Source organism: Protopterus annectens, chromosome 11.part0 (assembly GCF_019279795.1).
Source record: "Protopterus annectens isolate FY-2018-M chromosome 11.part0, PAN1.0, whole genome shotgun sequence".
Classification (NCBI taxonomy): Eukaryota; Metazoa; Chordata; order Ceratodontiformes; family Protopteridae; genus Protopterus; species Protopterus annectens.
Window position 1 is genome coordinate 53,357,996 of NC_056745.1, and position 14,813 is coordinate 53,372,808.

A 14,813-nucleotide genomic window follows, 5' to 3' on the forward strand; every position below is an offset into this window, starting at 1 on the left:
CTAATGCATTTCATAATAAAAGTCCCACAACTTCTTATTTTGAAGCTAACCCAGTTAATTCACTAAAATGTGATCGTGAAACCCTTAGCAATTCCCAGAATTCCTGTTGTTTTAATGCAGGGTCACACATGCTGCTTGGAGAGATAGTATTAATGGTAGGACCTCATCAACATACTTAAAACAGAAAGAACAGTACTCATTTCAAAATCTGAATCTGGACATCACTGGTTTTGTAAGGGTTTTATTTGTAGTCACAAGCAAAACTACTGGAATAAGGGCATGTTGGTAGGTAAGCACCTTAAAAAAGTGATTTTGCTTAGCTGGTATGTTGTATTCACAATATGCATATAGCCTGGATCCTCTCAGATTTTTCTCACAATGTTTTATGTCACCAAAATATGTTTATGCACATTGCAGTTGCTTAGCTGAAAGAGTAGCAAAGAAGAACAAAATGGAAGAGTATTTAACAAGCCATTAAGTCCCTTTAAATACAGCAGACACCCCTGAACTAGTCAAGGGAGTTTTCTCATGTTAACTGTGAAAGCCAACTCCATCTCAAAGCCTTCCTCTTAGTATAGACTATAATGTCCCAGACCTTCTACAGGGGTATCAGAGGTGACTGAGGCATCCACCAGACAGATGGACTCAATCAGTACATTTGATTGGAATGGTATCTGATACTTTTCCTTTCTTGTCTATTTGTAGATAATCTTGTCCCATCTTAGAGTCCTACAAAATCGGACCTCACTAATTTTACAGTTAAAATTGTGACCACTATTTCTGTTAATCATGAATTTTGGAGGGCAGGACAGTGACCCAGAACTGTTGAATCAAATAGGGTCTTAAGGGCTCCCATAAACCAGATATATGTACAGTTACTGAATTTTAGATGACACAGACCAAACATAAGCTCTCACCTCCAGGGATGTCTTTTCATTGCAAGAACAGGTAATAGAGTAGGAGGTGTGACTCTCCCCCATATTAAGAATAATAGCATAACATTCAAGTCACAGAACACATTTCTAAAGGACCATGATCAAAACTTGTTAGCCATATCCCTGTAGGACAAACACTGGCATTCACTTATCCCAGTGATGGCCTATCTTTCATTAGTTCAGACATAAGACCAGACAGACAAATGAGAGATAGACAAATGGAGGACAGACTGATGGCATCCAGTACCCCTCAGACCCCACAGATGGATGTGAGAGAACACCAGAATCCTAGCAGCCACAATACAACTCCCAGGGCTCATATTACCAGAGCCCAGTATGCATGAACAGGAATTATCATCACAACAATTACAACTACAACCAGAGGTGCAGTCCAATGAGGTTCCAGAGAAAAGAAGTGAACTACCATCTGAACCCAAGGAGGGAGGACCAGAACAACTTAAGGATGAAGCAGTGGACAGGGGTGAGAGAGTTGAGGTACCTGGGGAACAGCAACATCTACATCTTAGGGCCACAAGCCTGCAGATGGATTTATCTCTCAGGATCTGGAATCATTCGAAGAAACCACTGACAGCACTTGAAGAAAAAGTGCTTAACAGAGGACTTACATTTATACTTCAGGGAAGGAGCAATGAGACACGGACCATCATTGATTTAAAAATGTATGCGAGAAAGCTGAATTTGAAACTTCTATTTCACAAGAAAAGTAAGATGGAGGATGATAAACCCATTGATGAAAAAATTAAAAAGACCCAGTAGTTTTTGCACCCCACTGCATCCCACACTTGCAGCCTTCGAGACAAAAATGTGAGCTTGATATAAAAAAGGCTCTCAAAAAACACCAAAATGTAAGTTTTATAATATTTCAAAGGATGAGATTTTTAGCACTTAAGAATTTGAGCAATGATATAAATAGATGTGTCATGAATATTGACAACAGTGGGGCATACTTATTACAGATACTGACAGTTATATAATTAAAACAGAGAACATGCTGAGCACACCTGAGTTTTATTCTAAGCATTTCTTTGAGGAGGTTAAAACTCCATATATAAAATGGAAAGATAAGCTAACCGCAATGCTAAATGAAAAAGTTTTCAGTGAAAACTTTTTGAGTATTTGAACACTCCTCACCCAAAGTTACCTTGTTTTTTTGGGATTCCCAAGCCAAATAAGAATAGGGAAAATCCACCATACAGACCTGTTATTGCAAATGGAGGTTCCATAACAGAGGCCAATGCCATATACTTGGATTTTATTCTTCAGCCTCTTGCTGTAAATAACTTATCTTTTATTTAAAACCACTTGATTTTTTTAAGAAAAATAAAAAGTGTATGTGAATGAACAAAGCCTTTTGGTAACTATTGACACTGAAGCCCTATACACTGTGTTACCATACATGTGCTGTACTGAAGAAGCTACAGAGGCTTATAACAGAAATAACAGTGCTACACAAGGGCAAACTGAATGCTTAGGAAAGCTAATAAACTTGGTGTTGAGTTGCAATTTTTTCAGTTTCAATGGCCAGGCTTACAAACAGAGAAGGGGGATAGCCATGGGTGTGGCTATGGCCCCTAGCTTGGCCAATGTAGTCTTATGGAAGTGGGAGGAGAAATTTGTACTGCAAAGTGAATACCAGAGTTTTATGGCCAGCTACTTATGCTTTATTGATGATATATTCATAATTTGGCAAGGTGAAAAATCTAAACTCATTGTGTTTATCCATTACATATATCCACCTCCTTCCTGAAATTTACCACATCTATCAGCTCAGAGTCCACGCAGTTCCTTGATGTAACTGTCAGTACTGATAAATACAGCGGAAAATTAATTAGTAACTTATACAGGAAACCAACAAGAGTGAGCTACTTACTTCACAGAGATAGTATGCATCCAGTAAAAACTAAGCACAATGTAATAAAATCACAAGCCTACAGATTAGCATGCATTACCACAGATTTGGCCCCTTTTCTCAAAAATATGAATGATGTTGAAAATAATTTCTTAACCAGAGGAGATGAATCAACCATGTTACATACGATCCTGGATCCCATTAAAGATTCTAAAACTAACAATGACCCTGTGTGGGATCGGCCTTTTGGTAGAATTACACAATGAGGGTACCCTAACCCAAATGAAGAGAAAAGTAAGGACAGTTGCATTCTAATTTACACCTGGGATTTCAATAGAATTAAAACCATCATTAAGGAGAACTGGGCCATCCTCAATGATGATCAGCAGTGTGTAAGGGTTTCAGGAGGTCACCCTACTTTTATATATAAAAATAGCAGAAATATACATAGCTATGTGGAAAAGAAAATAAGGAACCCCAGGATGACATGAGCACTAAAATCTGGGGGTCACCTAACTGCACTTTCTATGCATACTTGATGGGGTACCACTCATTTGAGTGCCCTTATCTTAAAAATATGGTGAAATCTTCAGCAGGTGGTAACTGTAATACTGACAAATTTGTATATAGGGCCATGTGTAATGACTGCCCTGCATTTTACATGGGTAAGACTATTAATAAACTGAAAAGGGTGAATTAGGTCATCTTTCAGACATCAGACATAAATGCCAAAGGGACGCCTTATTCAAACACGTATTAGAACACCTCAGACATTCTGGTTTTAAGTTTATCATTCTGGACTGTGTGGAGATGGATGTGCTTGAAGGGGACATCAGTGATGTTTTGAAGAAAAAAGAATTATGCTGGCAGTTGAAATTAAAATGCATTCAGAAAACTAGGACTTAACTATTATTGCTCTGTTAAGAGTGTGTTTAATTTACATTAGCTATCACACAATCTATAAAGTTTTTTTAGGGGAATGTTTTGAGGAATATTTTTATGTACTAAAATATACTAAACAATAATAAAAACGATGTGTAGAGTGTGTATAAATATGTTTAGTTACTTTAACCTCAGTTCTGCTTTGATTAGATTTATTGCATCACACTAGAGATTTAAATGGTAAATTCAAAACACACATTTTTTCATGCCGCTGTTCCCATGTAGTATTGGTATAATTCCCCCATTTACCACACTGGTGGATACTCATGCACACACACCTGCACACTTTTATACATTACTAGTTTACTTAATCCACTGTATTTATTATGTGGTTTTTTTTCTACTAGTTTTTATTGTACAAACAGTTTTGGAACTGGAAACGTAAACTGTCATGATAGATTTTTTTTTGCAAAGCACTAAAATTTTTTCTGAGCTGTTAATAACTTAGTTTTTTTTATGCAAAATAATACACGTGGATGGATAGTTACTAAATATTATTAGCCAGATGTATTTTTATATTTATATTGTTTTAGTTTGATTATGTTTATGGTTAGATAGCTATGTGTTTTTTCTTAATTTTATTTGTCACGGACCTGATGAAGGCTTTATTGCATATTTTTATGTATACATTATGCTTTTCTTAATACATGAGCTTGGAATATGGGTTGCAAATACATAAGTAGAGTTTCTTTAACTAGGATTTAGTTTGATCTAATCAGTAGTAGTGTGTGAGGGTGGGGACTTGCTGTTCTAAAATGCACTTTTACGGCCCTGTTTATTGTTTGCCATGAATAGGCTGGTTTAAAATTAAACAATATGTATATTTTCTACACCTACTTCTCAGTATATAAAAGCTGATATCTTTAACATTGTTAAAATATTTCTGATTTTTTATTACAGAGGATCACTTGTCTCTGATGAATAAAGGCTTGTTGGTTTGGAACACTACATGTGTTTCATGATTTTTGGATTATTGTGACTGAGCTCATCAATGAAGTTTTATGACCACTAATTTCTGTGTTTTTTATTTTTTTCATTTTTTTTTTATTTTTTATTCTATCTTCCAGTTTTTCCATTAGTAAATCATATTAAATGTATCTCTCCCTTAAACAAAATTTTAAAACTAATGAAACCCAACTCAGTTTCAGAAAAAGAAAGAGCTCTTTGGAACAAGTCAGAACTAAAGTATCTCATAAATGGACTGTTGAACTCTACAACAGTACCAAAGTAGAAAATGGATAATTTCTGGTATTTGGACAGAGGGCTCAACTGTATGACTTGATTTTCAATATCAGATCCAACTTACTAAAGATGAGGTACATAAACAACTTTTCTGGCAAAGGAACTTCAACACTTTCTTTTTCCCCATCAGGAACCACAGCAGCAGGTAAAGGTGTGGTCTTTTCTTCAGTTACAATGCAGACTCACTACAACTGCAGTTCTTTCAAAAAAATCTTACTTCTCTCCAAATAGCCTCAAATAATTCTTGCAGATTTGTTACACTATCACCACTAAGTTAACACCATGCTGCCACTCTTTCGAAAGCTAAATGTCATTCAGTACAGCTTAGATTAGCATGATGGTAGTATCTCTTCCATACAAACTCCTCAAACGCATCTCTTTTCTCTTCTTTTATAAAAAAAAAAAAAAAAAAAAAAAAAAAAAAAATCACAAGAGAAACTCCCCCAAACACATGCAATATTGGATTCCCAACACCTAGAATCCACAGTTTTTAAGTTCCTTTAATAAAGTCCATACAACTGATCAGTCCTTTTCAATATTTATTCCAAATTATGGCAATACATTCTGACCACTATCAACTCCATCTCATCTTACTTCAAAATTCCTTCCAGACACATTTTCAAACATAACAATTTAACCAATGCAAATGCTTTTAAAACAATGGTATTAGATAGGCAGCTCTGACAACACTACCACTCAGCAGTCTAACCTTCACATTTATAATGCGCTACTCTCTTATTTCACAACAGGCTAAGCTCTTCTTAGTCAATTACAACACATTTTTTTTCTTAAATTACCTTTCACAATCCCATAATTAATTATTTTAGTCTAGTAGAACACCAGTAAACTACTACTTTTCTCACCCCCCCATAAGTCTACATCTGTCACCTTCTTCTACTTCCCCGATACACACATCACATCCAATATACCAGCTTATTTACTTTTTTGCAAATAATGCTTTCAAGCTAATCAAACTGAAAATAAAAAATAAAACTAAAAATAAAATAAATTCATTTATTACCAACTTCTGTATAAGTGTATCATCTAGTGTTATCATACATTCATCTATAAACTATGGTTGTTGCACTCTTTTTGCATTGTTTTGTACATCATTGTGATGGTTAATCCTTGAATCTGAAAATGGTCCACTTGGAATAGTGTTCCACCCCAGTATCGATATATATATATATATATATATATATATATATATATATATATATATATATAGATTCACTTCATAACATTGAAACTTCAAAACACTGAATAACTCAAAACACTGAAACTCAAAGCACTGAAAACACATATTATACATATACTGAGTTTAAACAACATAAATCATAGCACTTTTCACCAAGCGTAAGCAGGGGGGCAAGCTACCCTGCACCCCCCATGTGGGGGGCTGCACCCCCACACCCCCTGCTACTTAAATATATCAACTCCAAGATTGCACAATCTTGGAGTTGATATATATATGTAGCAGGGGGTGTGGTGGTGCCCCCTGCTTAGCTTACACTCGGTGGAAAGTGCTATGATTTATGTTGTTTAAACTCAATATATGTATAATATGTGTTTTCAGTGTTTTGAGTTTCAGTGTTTTGAATTTTCAAGATTTTGAAGTTTCAGTGTTTTGAGCTTTCAGTGTTATGAAGTGAATCCATATATATATATATATATATATATATATATATATATATATATACACACACACACACACACACACACACACACACACACACACACACACACACACACACCTATTTCATTTATTTTGGAAAATGCTTCTTATGGTTCATAGGTTTGTACTGGGCTAATGACCACTAAGGTTCTTGTAAGCCTAGCTGTGCAATTCTAATGTGACCAACAAATTTAATTTATATAGAGGGTGATTTACTGAATGCCTCTGCCCATCAGAGACATAGGTGCCACACCAGGGGTGAATTTCTGATTACTCATCCATTGGTCCAAGTTCTGCTTAAATAAGAACAGAGAGGAACTGAAATGGATGGGTAACCTATTCCAGAGAACAGGAATTCTCCGAGAAACATGTCTTCCTCTCTAACATGTCCCATTTATGTCACAAGCAACATTTAGATCTTTCAGTCTAGTAGTGTTGATGCTGTTTGTTTTGCAGATGTGAAAAAGGTTCTTCAAAACAGGGTCCAGGGATGCCTTGTACATGAGGCAAAGATCAGCTCTCAGAAGTCTGTATGATACCGAGGAAATAGACAGGGCTTTGACGTGATCCACGTAGGACATTGTGTTTACTCCACATGTTCGTTTATATGTTCATAGGTTAGTAGGAAGGTAATAGGCATGTTCGTTTATATGTTCATAGGTTAGTAGGAAGGTAATAGGCATGTTCGTTTATATGTTCATAGGTTAGTAGGAAGGTAATAGTCATGTTTGTTTATATGTTCATAGGTTAGTAGGAAGGTAATAGGCATGTTCGTTTATATGTTCATAGGTTAGTAGGAAGGTAATAGGCATGTTAGTTTATATGTTCATAGGTTAGTAGGAAGGTAATAGGCATGTTCGTTTATATGTTCTTACGTTAGTAGAAAGGTACTAGGCATGTTCGTTTATATGTTCATAGGTTAGTAGGAAGGTAATAGGCATGTTCGTTTATATGTTCATAGGTTAGTAGGAAGGTACTAGGCTAGCTGCCCCTGCGGGGCATTTTAAACCTGGCTAATTTCCCTTTTTGTGCTTAAAATAACCTTTGTCATTTGGTTGTACATTGGCCTTACCAGTGCTATGGTCATTAATTATATGTTACCCTAAAGAGAATAACTGTGATCATACCTTAGATAATTTAAGGGAACCCATGCATGGGATAAAGCATTTAGGAACTGCATCTGTCCATTAGTAGTACAGGAGGCAGTCCTGGGGTAATTATTCTGTTTCTGATCCATAGATCTAAGTTGTATTTGAACATGGACAGGAATGAACGTTGTCTTATATGGATATCTATCCCATTGCAGTGATATTCTCTGCAAAATATACCTGTCCCGCCAAACTATTCTGTTGGTATTGTGGAAGAGGTTTAGATCCCTAACTTGTTGATGTGCAGTAAATCCCTCAGTAACAGGCTGGTGGATGCTTTGTATGCCAGCACAGATCACCTCTTAACAGTCTGTAGGATAGCAAGTATAGTGACAGGGCTCTGAGTTGGTACATGTAGGACTTGCTGTTTAGGACTTCTATCCTTTTATTAAGGTATCTCTGTGGGCATTCCATTTGTTGCATGTGTCTGGACATAAACATGCCAAGGGGGCATTATATTCAATGACTGGCCCAATGAGGGCAGAGTTAAGGAGGACGATGTCACCCCTAGATCTGGACACAGCCCCTTTTTTATAAGATGTAAAATATAGAAGGGCTTTCTTACAACAATAGATACATGTTGGTCAAAAGTTTGTCACTGCCCACATAAGTTCCCAAGTCTCAAACAACTGGGTCAGCTCTTAGGGTTGTCAATGTGGCAGTTCCCTGGGGTAGATGACTTCCCAAAGGATACAATAATGCATTTTTGGCATTTAGTTTCAGAGCATGATTTTGACACCAGTTATTTATTTGAGACAAACCTTCTTGCAGGATGGCTAAGTCACTGGGGATTCAATGACTGCCCCTAGCTTGCAGTCATCTGCAAACTTAATCAGGAATTCTTTTTGTAAGGAACCTTTGTGGACATTTCAATTGCTACATGTGTTTGGTCGTATCACCTTTAATAGACCGAAATACCAACAACTGAAATACCAAGACCAGTTCACCGACAAGCTTTGTTACCGATACTTCAAAACACCAAACTACCTTACACCAACTAAATCACAGACTAAGCTGTGCATAGCTCATTAAACCCACAGTGACAAATACATATTCAAGACAATATTCTGCCATAAATTGCCATTGCCAAATGTAAGAAATCAGTCTCACTGCCAGAAAGCCTAACACAAAGTCCATCCAAAGTAAAATGTTGATCTGGGGCAGGAATAGTATATCAGTAATAGACTACAGGGATGGTACAAAGTCATTCTGAAGCAGTTCACTGACCAAGAATGTATGCACTGCTTACATGTAATCCATACATGACTCCTGCCACGTTACATTTTTAGTAACCGTGCTATGCTCTTAAACTCCAGAGCTGTATATTCACCTCTATTCAGCAGTACTTGCTGAAAGTGACTATGTCTTTCCACTAACCTCCGTTTCTTAGGTGATGGAGGTACACCAGTTGCCATAAATACCTTTAGCTTGTAACTACTACAATCTATGCTCATCAGCATTAGCTCACGCCCACCTGGAGTTAAATGATATTTTCTATGCACCCTACCTTTTCTTTGTAGTAGGGCCTTTCTATCTGGTATATTTTGCACAGCAGCAGTGGACGTGGACCGTAATGCGTCCTCCACAATAGAACACAGGATGTCTCTGTTATACTGAGCATGTACCTTCACTTCGTTAGACACTTTATACTGTTCAGTCTCACTGGGATCCGCATTATGGTCATGTTCAACTGTTTTGATTAACTTCTCTCCTTCAGAGCCTTTGATGGTTACCGTGGAAGGCTTTTTTCTCCTTACATCCCCAATAGCACTTGTTACATCTGCTGCATTCTAAATGGTATAGATAGCCTTCTAGTTGCAACATCTCCTTCCCCCTTTGCGAGTGCACTACAGGGTATGTCTTTCCAACTACTCCTGGTCCTGGTGATGACACCTCCGCCATTTTTACGTCATGCATCTTGGACACTCTTTATGGGATTCCACTACATTTGTTACATTTCTAACATCATTGTCAGCTAATCAGATGTCAGGAAGGTGTACTGTTGGTGATATACCTTGTTGGTGAGCTGGTCTTGCTATTATGGATGTCTGTAAATTGAACATTCGGTTTATTAAAGGTGATTCGTTTGGTCAGATACATACCAAAGGGTGCATTATATTCCCTGATGGGTCTGATGAAGGCTGAGTACAGTGGTATGATGACCTCTCTGGACGTAGATGCCATGCCCTTGCTTATAAGTTGAGCAACATAGAAGGATTTTCTTACTGTACTGGACACATGTTGGTAGAAGGCTAGGTTATTATCTACCTGATTTGCCAGATCCTTCACTAATGAATCAACATTTAGAGGTGTTTTATTGATGACGTAGTTACCTTGGGTGGCCAACTTCCCAAAAGGTACTATAATGCATTTCCTGGTTGTTGTTGTATCTTTTGGCTTTTCCCGGTTAGGGGTCGCCACAGCGGAACTCCGGTCCGCTATTGATTGGCAGTAGATGTTTACATACTGACTTGCCAGGCCTGACGCAAAACCTTCAACGAAGGTACGCCCATTCACGCATGTCTCCACACAGAAGACACTTTAGCTGAGAATCGAACAGGACAACGTCTTACTGTGAGGCGACAACGCTACCGCAGTACTGAGTTTTAATCCATGGCTTTGGCACTAAGCATTTGTATGTGTTAGACCTTCTTGAAGGGTGTTCTTATCTTGGGGGGATTCAATGACTGCTCCCAGTTTGTAGTCATCTGCAAACTCAGTCAGACAGAAGCCTTTGACATTGGCTTTGATATCATTGAAGTAGATGCCAAAGAGGAGTGGGCCCAGCACAGATCCCTGGGGGACTCCACTGGTGAGTGGTCTCTTTGTGGAGATGTCCTCATTGAATGTAATCTCCTGGGTCCTATCAGTGAGCCAGCAAGCTATTCGGCATGTCATACTGGGGTTTATATCTAATTCAATAAGTTTGTTGACAATGCCTAAGTGGGGTCTTGTATCCAATGCTTTAGCCAGATCTATGTACGCTGTATGAATAATCCCCCCCTTATCCATTGCCTTAGTGACCTTTTCAAAGAAGTCCACCAGATTCAGTAAGCTTGACCCTCCTTTGACAAAACCAAAATGGGATGGATCCAGTACCTGGAGGTCTCTCTGTGTCCTTGTTGATAATTTCCATGATAGTTCTTTCCTTGGCTTTGCAAGTAAGACTAGTCAGACTAATGGGTCTGTTGTTGCCAGAATCTGTTGAAGGTCCTTCCTTCTGAAGTGGATGACCATCACAGTCTTCCATTTATGTGGCACAAAGCCTGTTTTAACACTATAGTTAAATAATGACTCCAGGGGACCTGATAAAGTCATATTTTAGACTGTTCAGGAGGTATCCTGGGATGTTTTCAGGACCCATTGAGGCCATGTTCTTGGCTTTAGTGAGTGCGGCCAGAATGTGCTCCATCGTTATGAATGAAGAGGTTATATTTAAAAGTATTTTGGGGGATGGTTGAGGGTGACAGGGGGGTAAAATTGGATGTGAATTTGTCTGCTAACAGATTCACTATATCGCCAGGCTCAGTGAATGTGGCACCATTAACTACCAGTTTACCACATTGTTGTATGTTGCTTTGAATTTTCTGACATGGAGAAGGCCTTGTGGTTATTTTTCACCTAGGAGGCTATTTTAACCTCAAAATTGGCTTTGCTTGACCTAATTTGCCTTCTTGGTTGCTTATTTAGTTTCATGTGAGAGTTTGTATCTTTATGGGAATTGCCCTTCCTGATTATTGCCATGATTGTTTTTCTTTTTGTTGTATATCCTGCTTAATTAGGGATGCCACCAGGGTGGTTTCTTTCCAGAGCTAGTCCTGGGATTACTTTTAGTAAGTATAGCAGTCTCTATGCAACCACTGATGGGTCTATAGTATTTCACTGAATGGCTAGTCAGCAAACAGCCATTCGTTGAACACCTATTTATTTAAGCCGCTCTTCATTGAATGGCAAATTTTAACTAGGGAAAACCAATGGTTGGCCACTATCTGGAATTTGCCCTTTTCCCCACTGTAGTGTGATCTTGGAGCTGGTATATTTAATTAGGAGAGTGTGAAGGGCATAGCCCCCCACCTTGGCAGGTTTTAGATTTTATTTTTTTTTTTTTGCGGTCGCTTGGTTGGCCAACTGCTTGTTTGCCCTACTTAAAATTTGCCATTTGATGGAGAGCGGCTTTGATTAATAGGTGTTCAATGAATGGGTATTTGCTGAATAGCCATTCGATGAAGTGATATAGCCCCACCACTGACATGGTTGTACAGAGTTTCTGAGAGCAATTCAGCATAGGCTGCTGCATTCTCAGGATTGGGCGGGGCGTTGAATTTTGATACATCATCACTTAATAAAAAGTAATTTGCTTTGGAATATTTCCTAACTTTTACTGGTTTTAATGGTATTGCAGAGATGATTTTTAGATAGCTTTATGATCAGAGCTTACTGGGCAGGTTCAGCCATTGGGGTGTGCAGTGTTCTCCCAAGTTTGTCAGCATAATGTCCAGTATGTTGGAGCCTATAGTGGTTATGTCCACTATTTGATCAAGGTTATTTGTATTTATGAAGTCCAGTAATCTCTGTGCCTGTAGATTTGAGGCCATGTAGGATTTCCAGTCTATAGAGGGATAATTAAAGTATCCCATGAATGGGATGTTAGTTTGGATGGTAAGTGTCTCCAGTAGGTTCAAGTTTGGGACATGTTGGGTGACCCACAGCTGGCTAGGATATGGTACAGGATTCTGTCTATGGTCATCTGCAGATGGAGGAACTCTGGCACATCATCCTGTTTGACCACCCCAGAGGTGTGCTTGTTACTGATGTATATTGAGACACTTTGCATTGCTGGGGTACTTTCTGCCCCTTTTTAACCATATCTTGGTAACTGTATCAATGTCTATATTCTCAAGTGTGAGGAGGGCTTAGAGGAAGTGTTGTTTTTTTATTTAGGCTCCTGGGATTGGGTGGTAACACCTTGATGCTCAGCTGAGTTGATTTTGCTTTGTCAGTAGCTTTGTCAATTTGGCATTATGAGAGTGGCTAAAGTTTTAGCCAGTATTCGAAAGCCTAGAGGGGGAAAGGTGCAGACCATCCTTGGCTAAGCAGCATATTATATTGCCCATGTCCTGCAAAGCTAAAAAATATTGGATCACCTTTGAATGTCACCAGAAAGACAGTCAATTATTGAAATAAATCACTTTTTTGCTCATATTGTGGCAACGGTGATGGTAATATGCTGCTCAATGCCAGGCTCATACATGCCCATGACATCATCCTTGGTGATGGCAATATGCTGCTCAGTGCCAGGTTCATACATGCCTATAACATCATCCTTGGTGATGGTAATATGCTGCTCAATGCCAGGCTTATACATGCCCATGACATCATCCTATGTGATGGTAATATACTGCTCAATGCAAGGCTCATACGTGCCCATGACATCATCCTTGCTGATGGTAATTTGTTGCTCAGTGCAAGGCTCATATGTGCCCATGACATCATCCTCGGTCATGGTAATATGTTGCTCAATGCCAGGCTCATACATGCCCATGACATCATCCTTGCTGATGGTAATTTGCTGCTCAGTGCAAGGCTCATACATGCCCATGACATCATCCTTGCTGATGGTAATTTGCTGCTCAGTGCAAGGCTCATAAGTGCCTATGACATCATCCTTGTGGATGGTAATATGCTGCTCAATGCAAGGCTCATACATGCCCATGACATCATCCTTGGTGATGGTAATTTGCTCATCAATGCCAGGCTCATACCAGCGTGAGACACATAGTCTGAGAGCTCCATAATGTCTCTCTTTATATAATCTAGGGAAGTACATTTCAAGTCATTTACACCTACTGGACTGTGATGGAGTCATACTGGTACCTGTGGCGAAATTACTTGAGTGCACGCATGACTTATTGGATACTAGCTCCAGCTAAAAAATTAACAGTTATAATCTCTCTGTTCACCCTAGTTAGAGGGGCATCAGTATATTTTATAATGGAATCCGCTATGCTGAGGGTCGTAAGAAGTGTGTTTGCTTTAAATTTGGAGATTGATACTTTTATTTAATAATTATACATTATTTTTCGTATTGTGACCATGGTGGCCCTTGTAAGGTTAGATTGTTTTAAAATTGTGACTGATAAGTCCGTTAAGAAAATTGTATAAATATGGTGTGCTAGTGTTTGTGAATTATTCCTTGAAGGCTTTGTAGCCGAGGTACCAGAACGCTACTAAATTTACACACTTGCAGTTTGCTGGTTCATGGTGTTTTGTCCTGTTTATTGCTATATTTGTTTCCAGGAAACGTGTTTGCTTGCCTTAGGGGTTAGTTTTTGGGTCATCACTGAGAGTAACAGTATGTGTGGTGTTAGGTGTTGTTTTTTTATGAGTGCCTTTAGGCTTAGCATTGACAACAGGCAGTCTTTGTGATGTTTGTTGTTTAGGAGGATTGCTTTTCACTGCCTCAGCATACATTAGTCTATGTGTGTGTTGTGTGCTATGTGAGGTGGCTGTTGTGTGAGCAGTTTTGACAACCAGATGTGTGCTTGTGTGCAAGAGTTTAGCCACCAGTGTAATTGTGTAAGTACACCTCTCGCATAACATATCTGCTTCATTAAGGCCGAAGTGGTTGTTGGAAAACATGAAACAATTTCTAGATCGTCTCAAGATGCCCATATTCATCAAGGTGGCTACACAGAAGTTAGGCAAATGCATAGTCATACTGCCCAGCCCTTTGACTGGTAAGATACAAGGGGGTGGTGTTTGGGGGTTAGAAGGCTATTAAGGGTGCTTTGTTGTGCAGACTAATAAAAATGCTTTAATGAGATAGATTATGCTAAACAGAACTAAATTCTACTAACTTTAATGTTTACACAGCACTGAATTCTACTAAATCTGTAAGAATTGTCACTTGATGCCCAGCTAGCTGATCTAAGCTTGTTGGGCACAAGGTATTTGCTCTATATTGCTGCTTTACAAAGTACAGTTTTATGCACAGTTCTAAA

At 38.5% G+C, this 14,813-nt stretch overlaps 1 protein-coding gene across 1 annotated transcript in view; it reads left to right on the forward strand.

Moving 5' to 3' along the window:
- The first annotated feature begins 1,271 nt into the window (after nucleotides 1-1,271).
- PRKCQ (protein kinase C theta) overlaps nucleotides 1,272-14,813 on the forward strand; it is a 537,712-nt gene continuing 524,170 nt past the window's right edge. Inside the window, exon 1 of the mRNA XM_044087168.1 lies at nucleotides 1,272-1,659. Within this exon, the coding sequence (XP_043943103.1) occupies nucleotides 1,272-1,659 (388 nt within the window). The remainder of the gene's footprint in view (nucleotides 1,660-14,813) is intronic.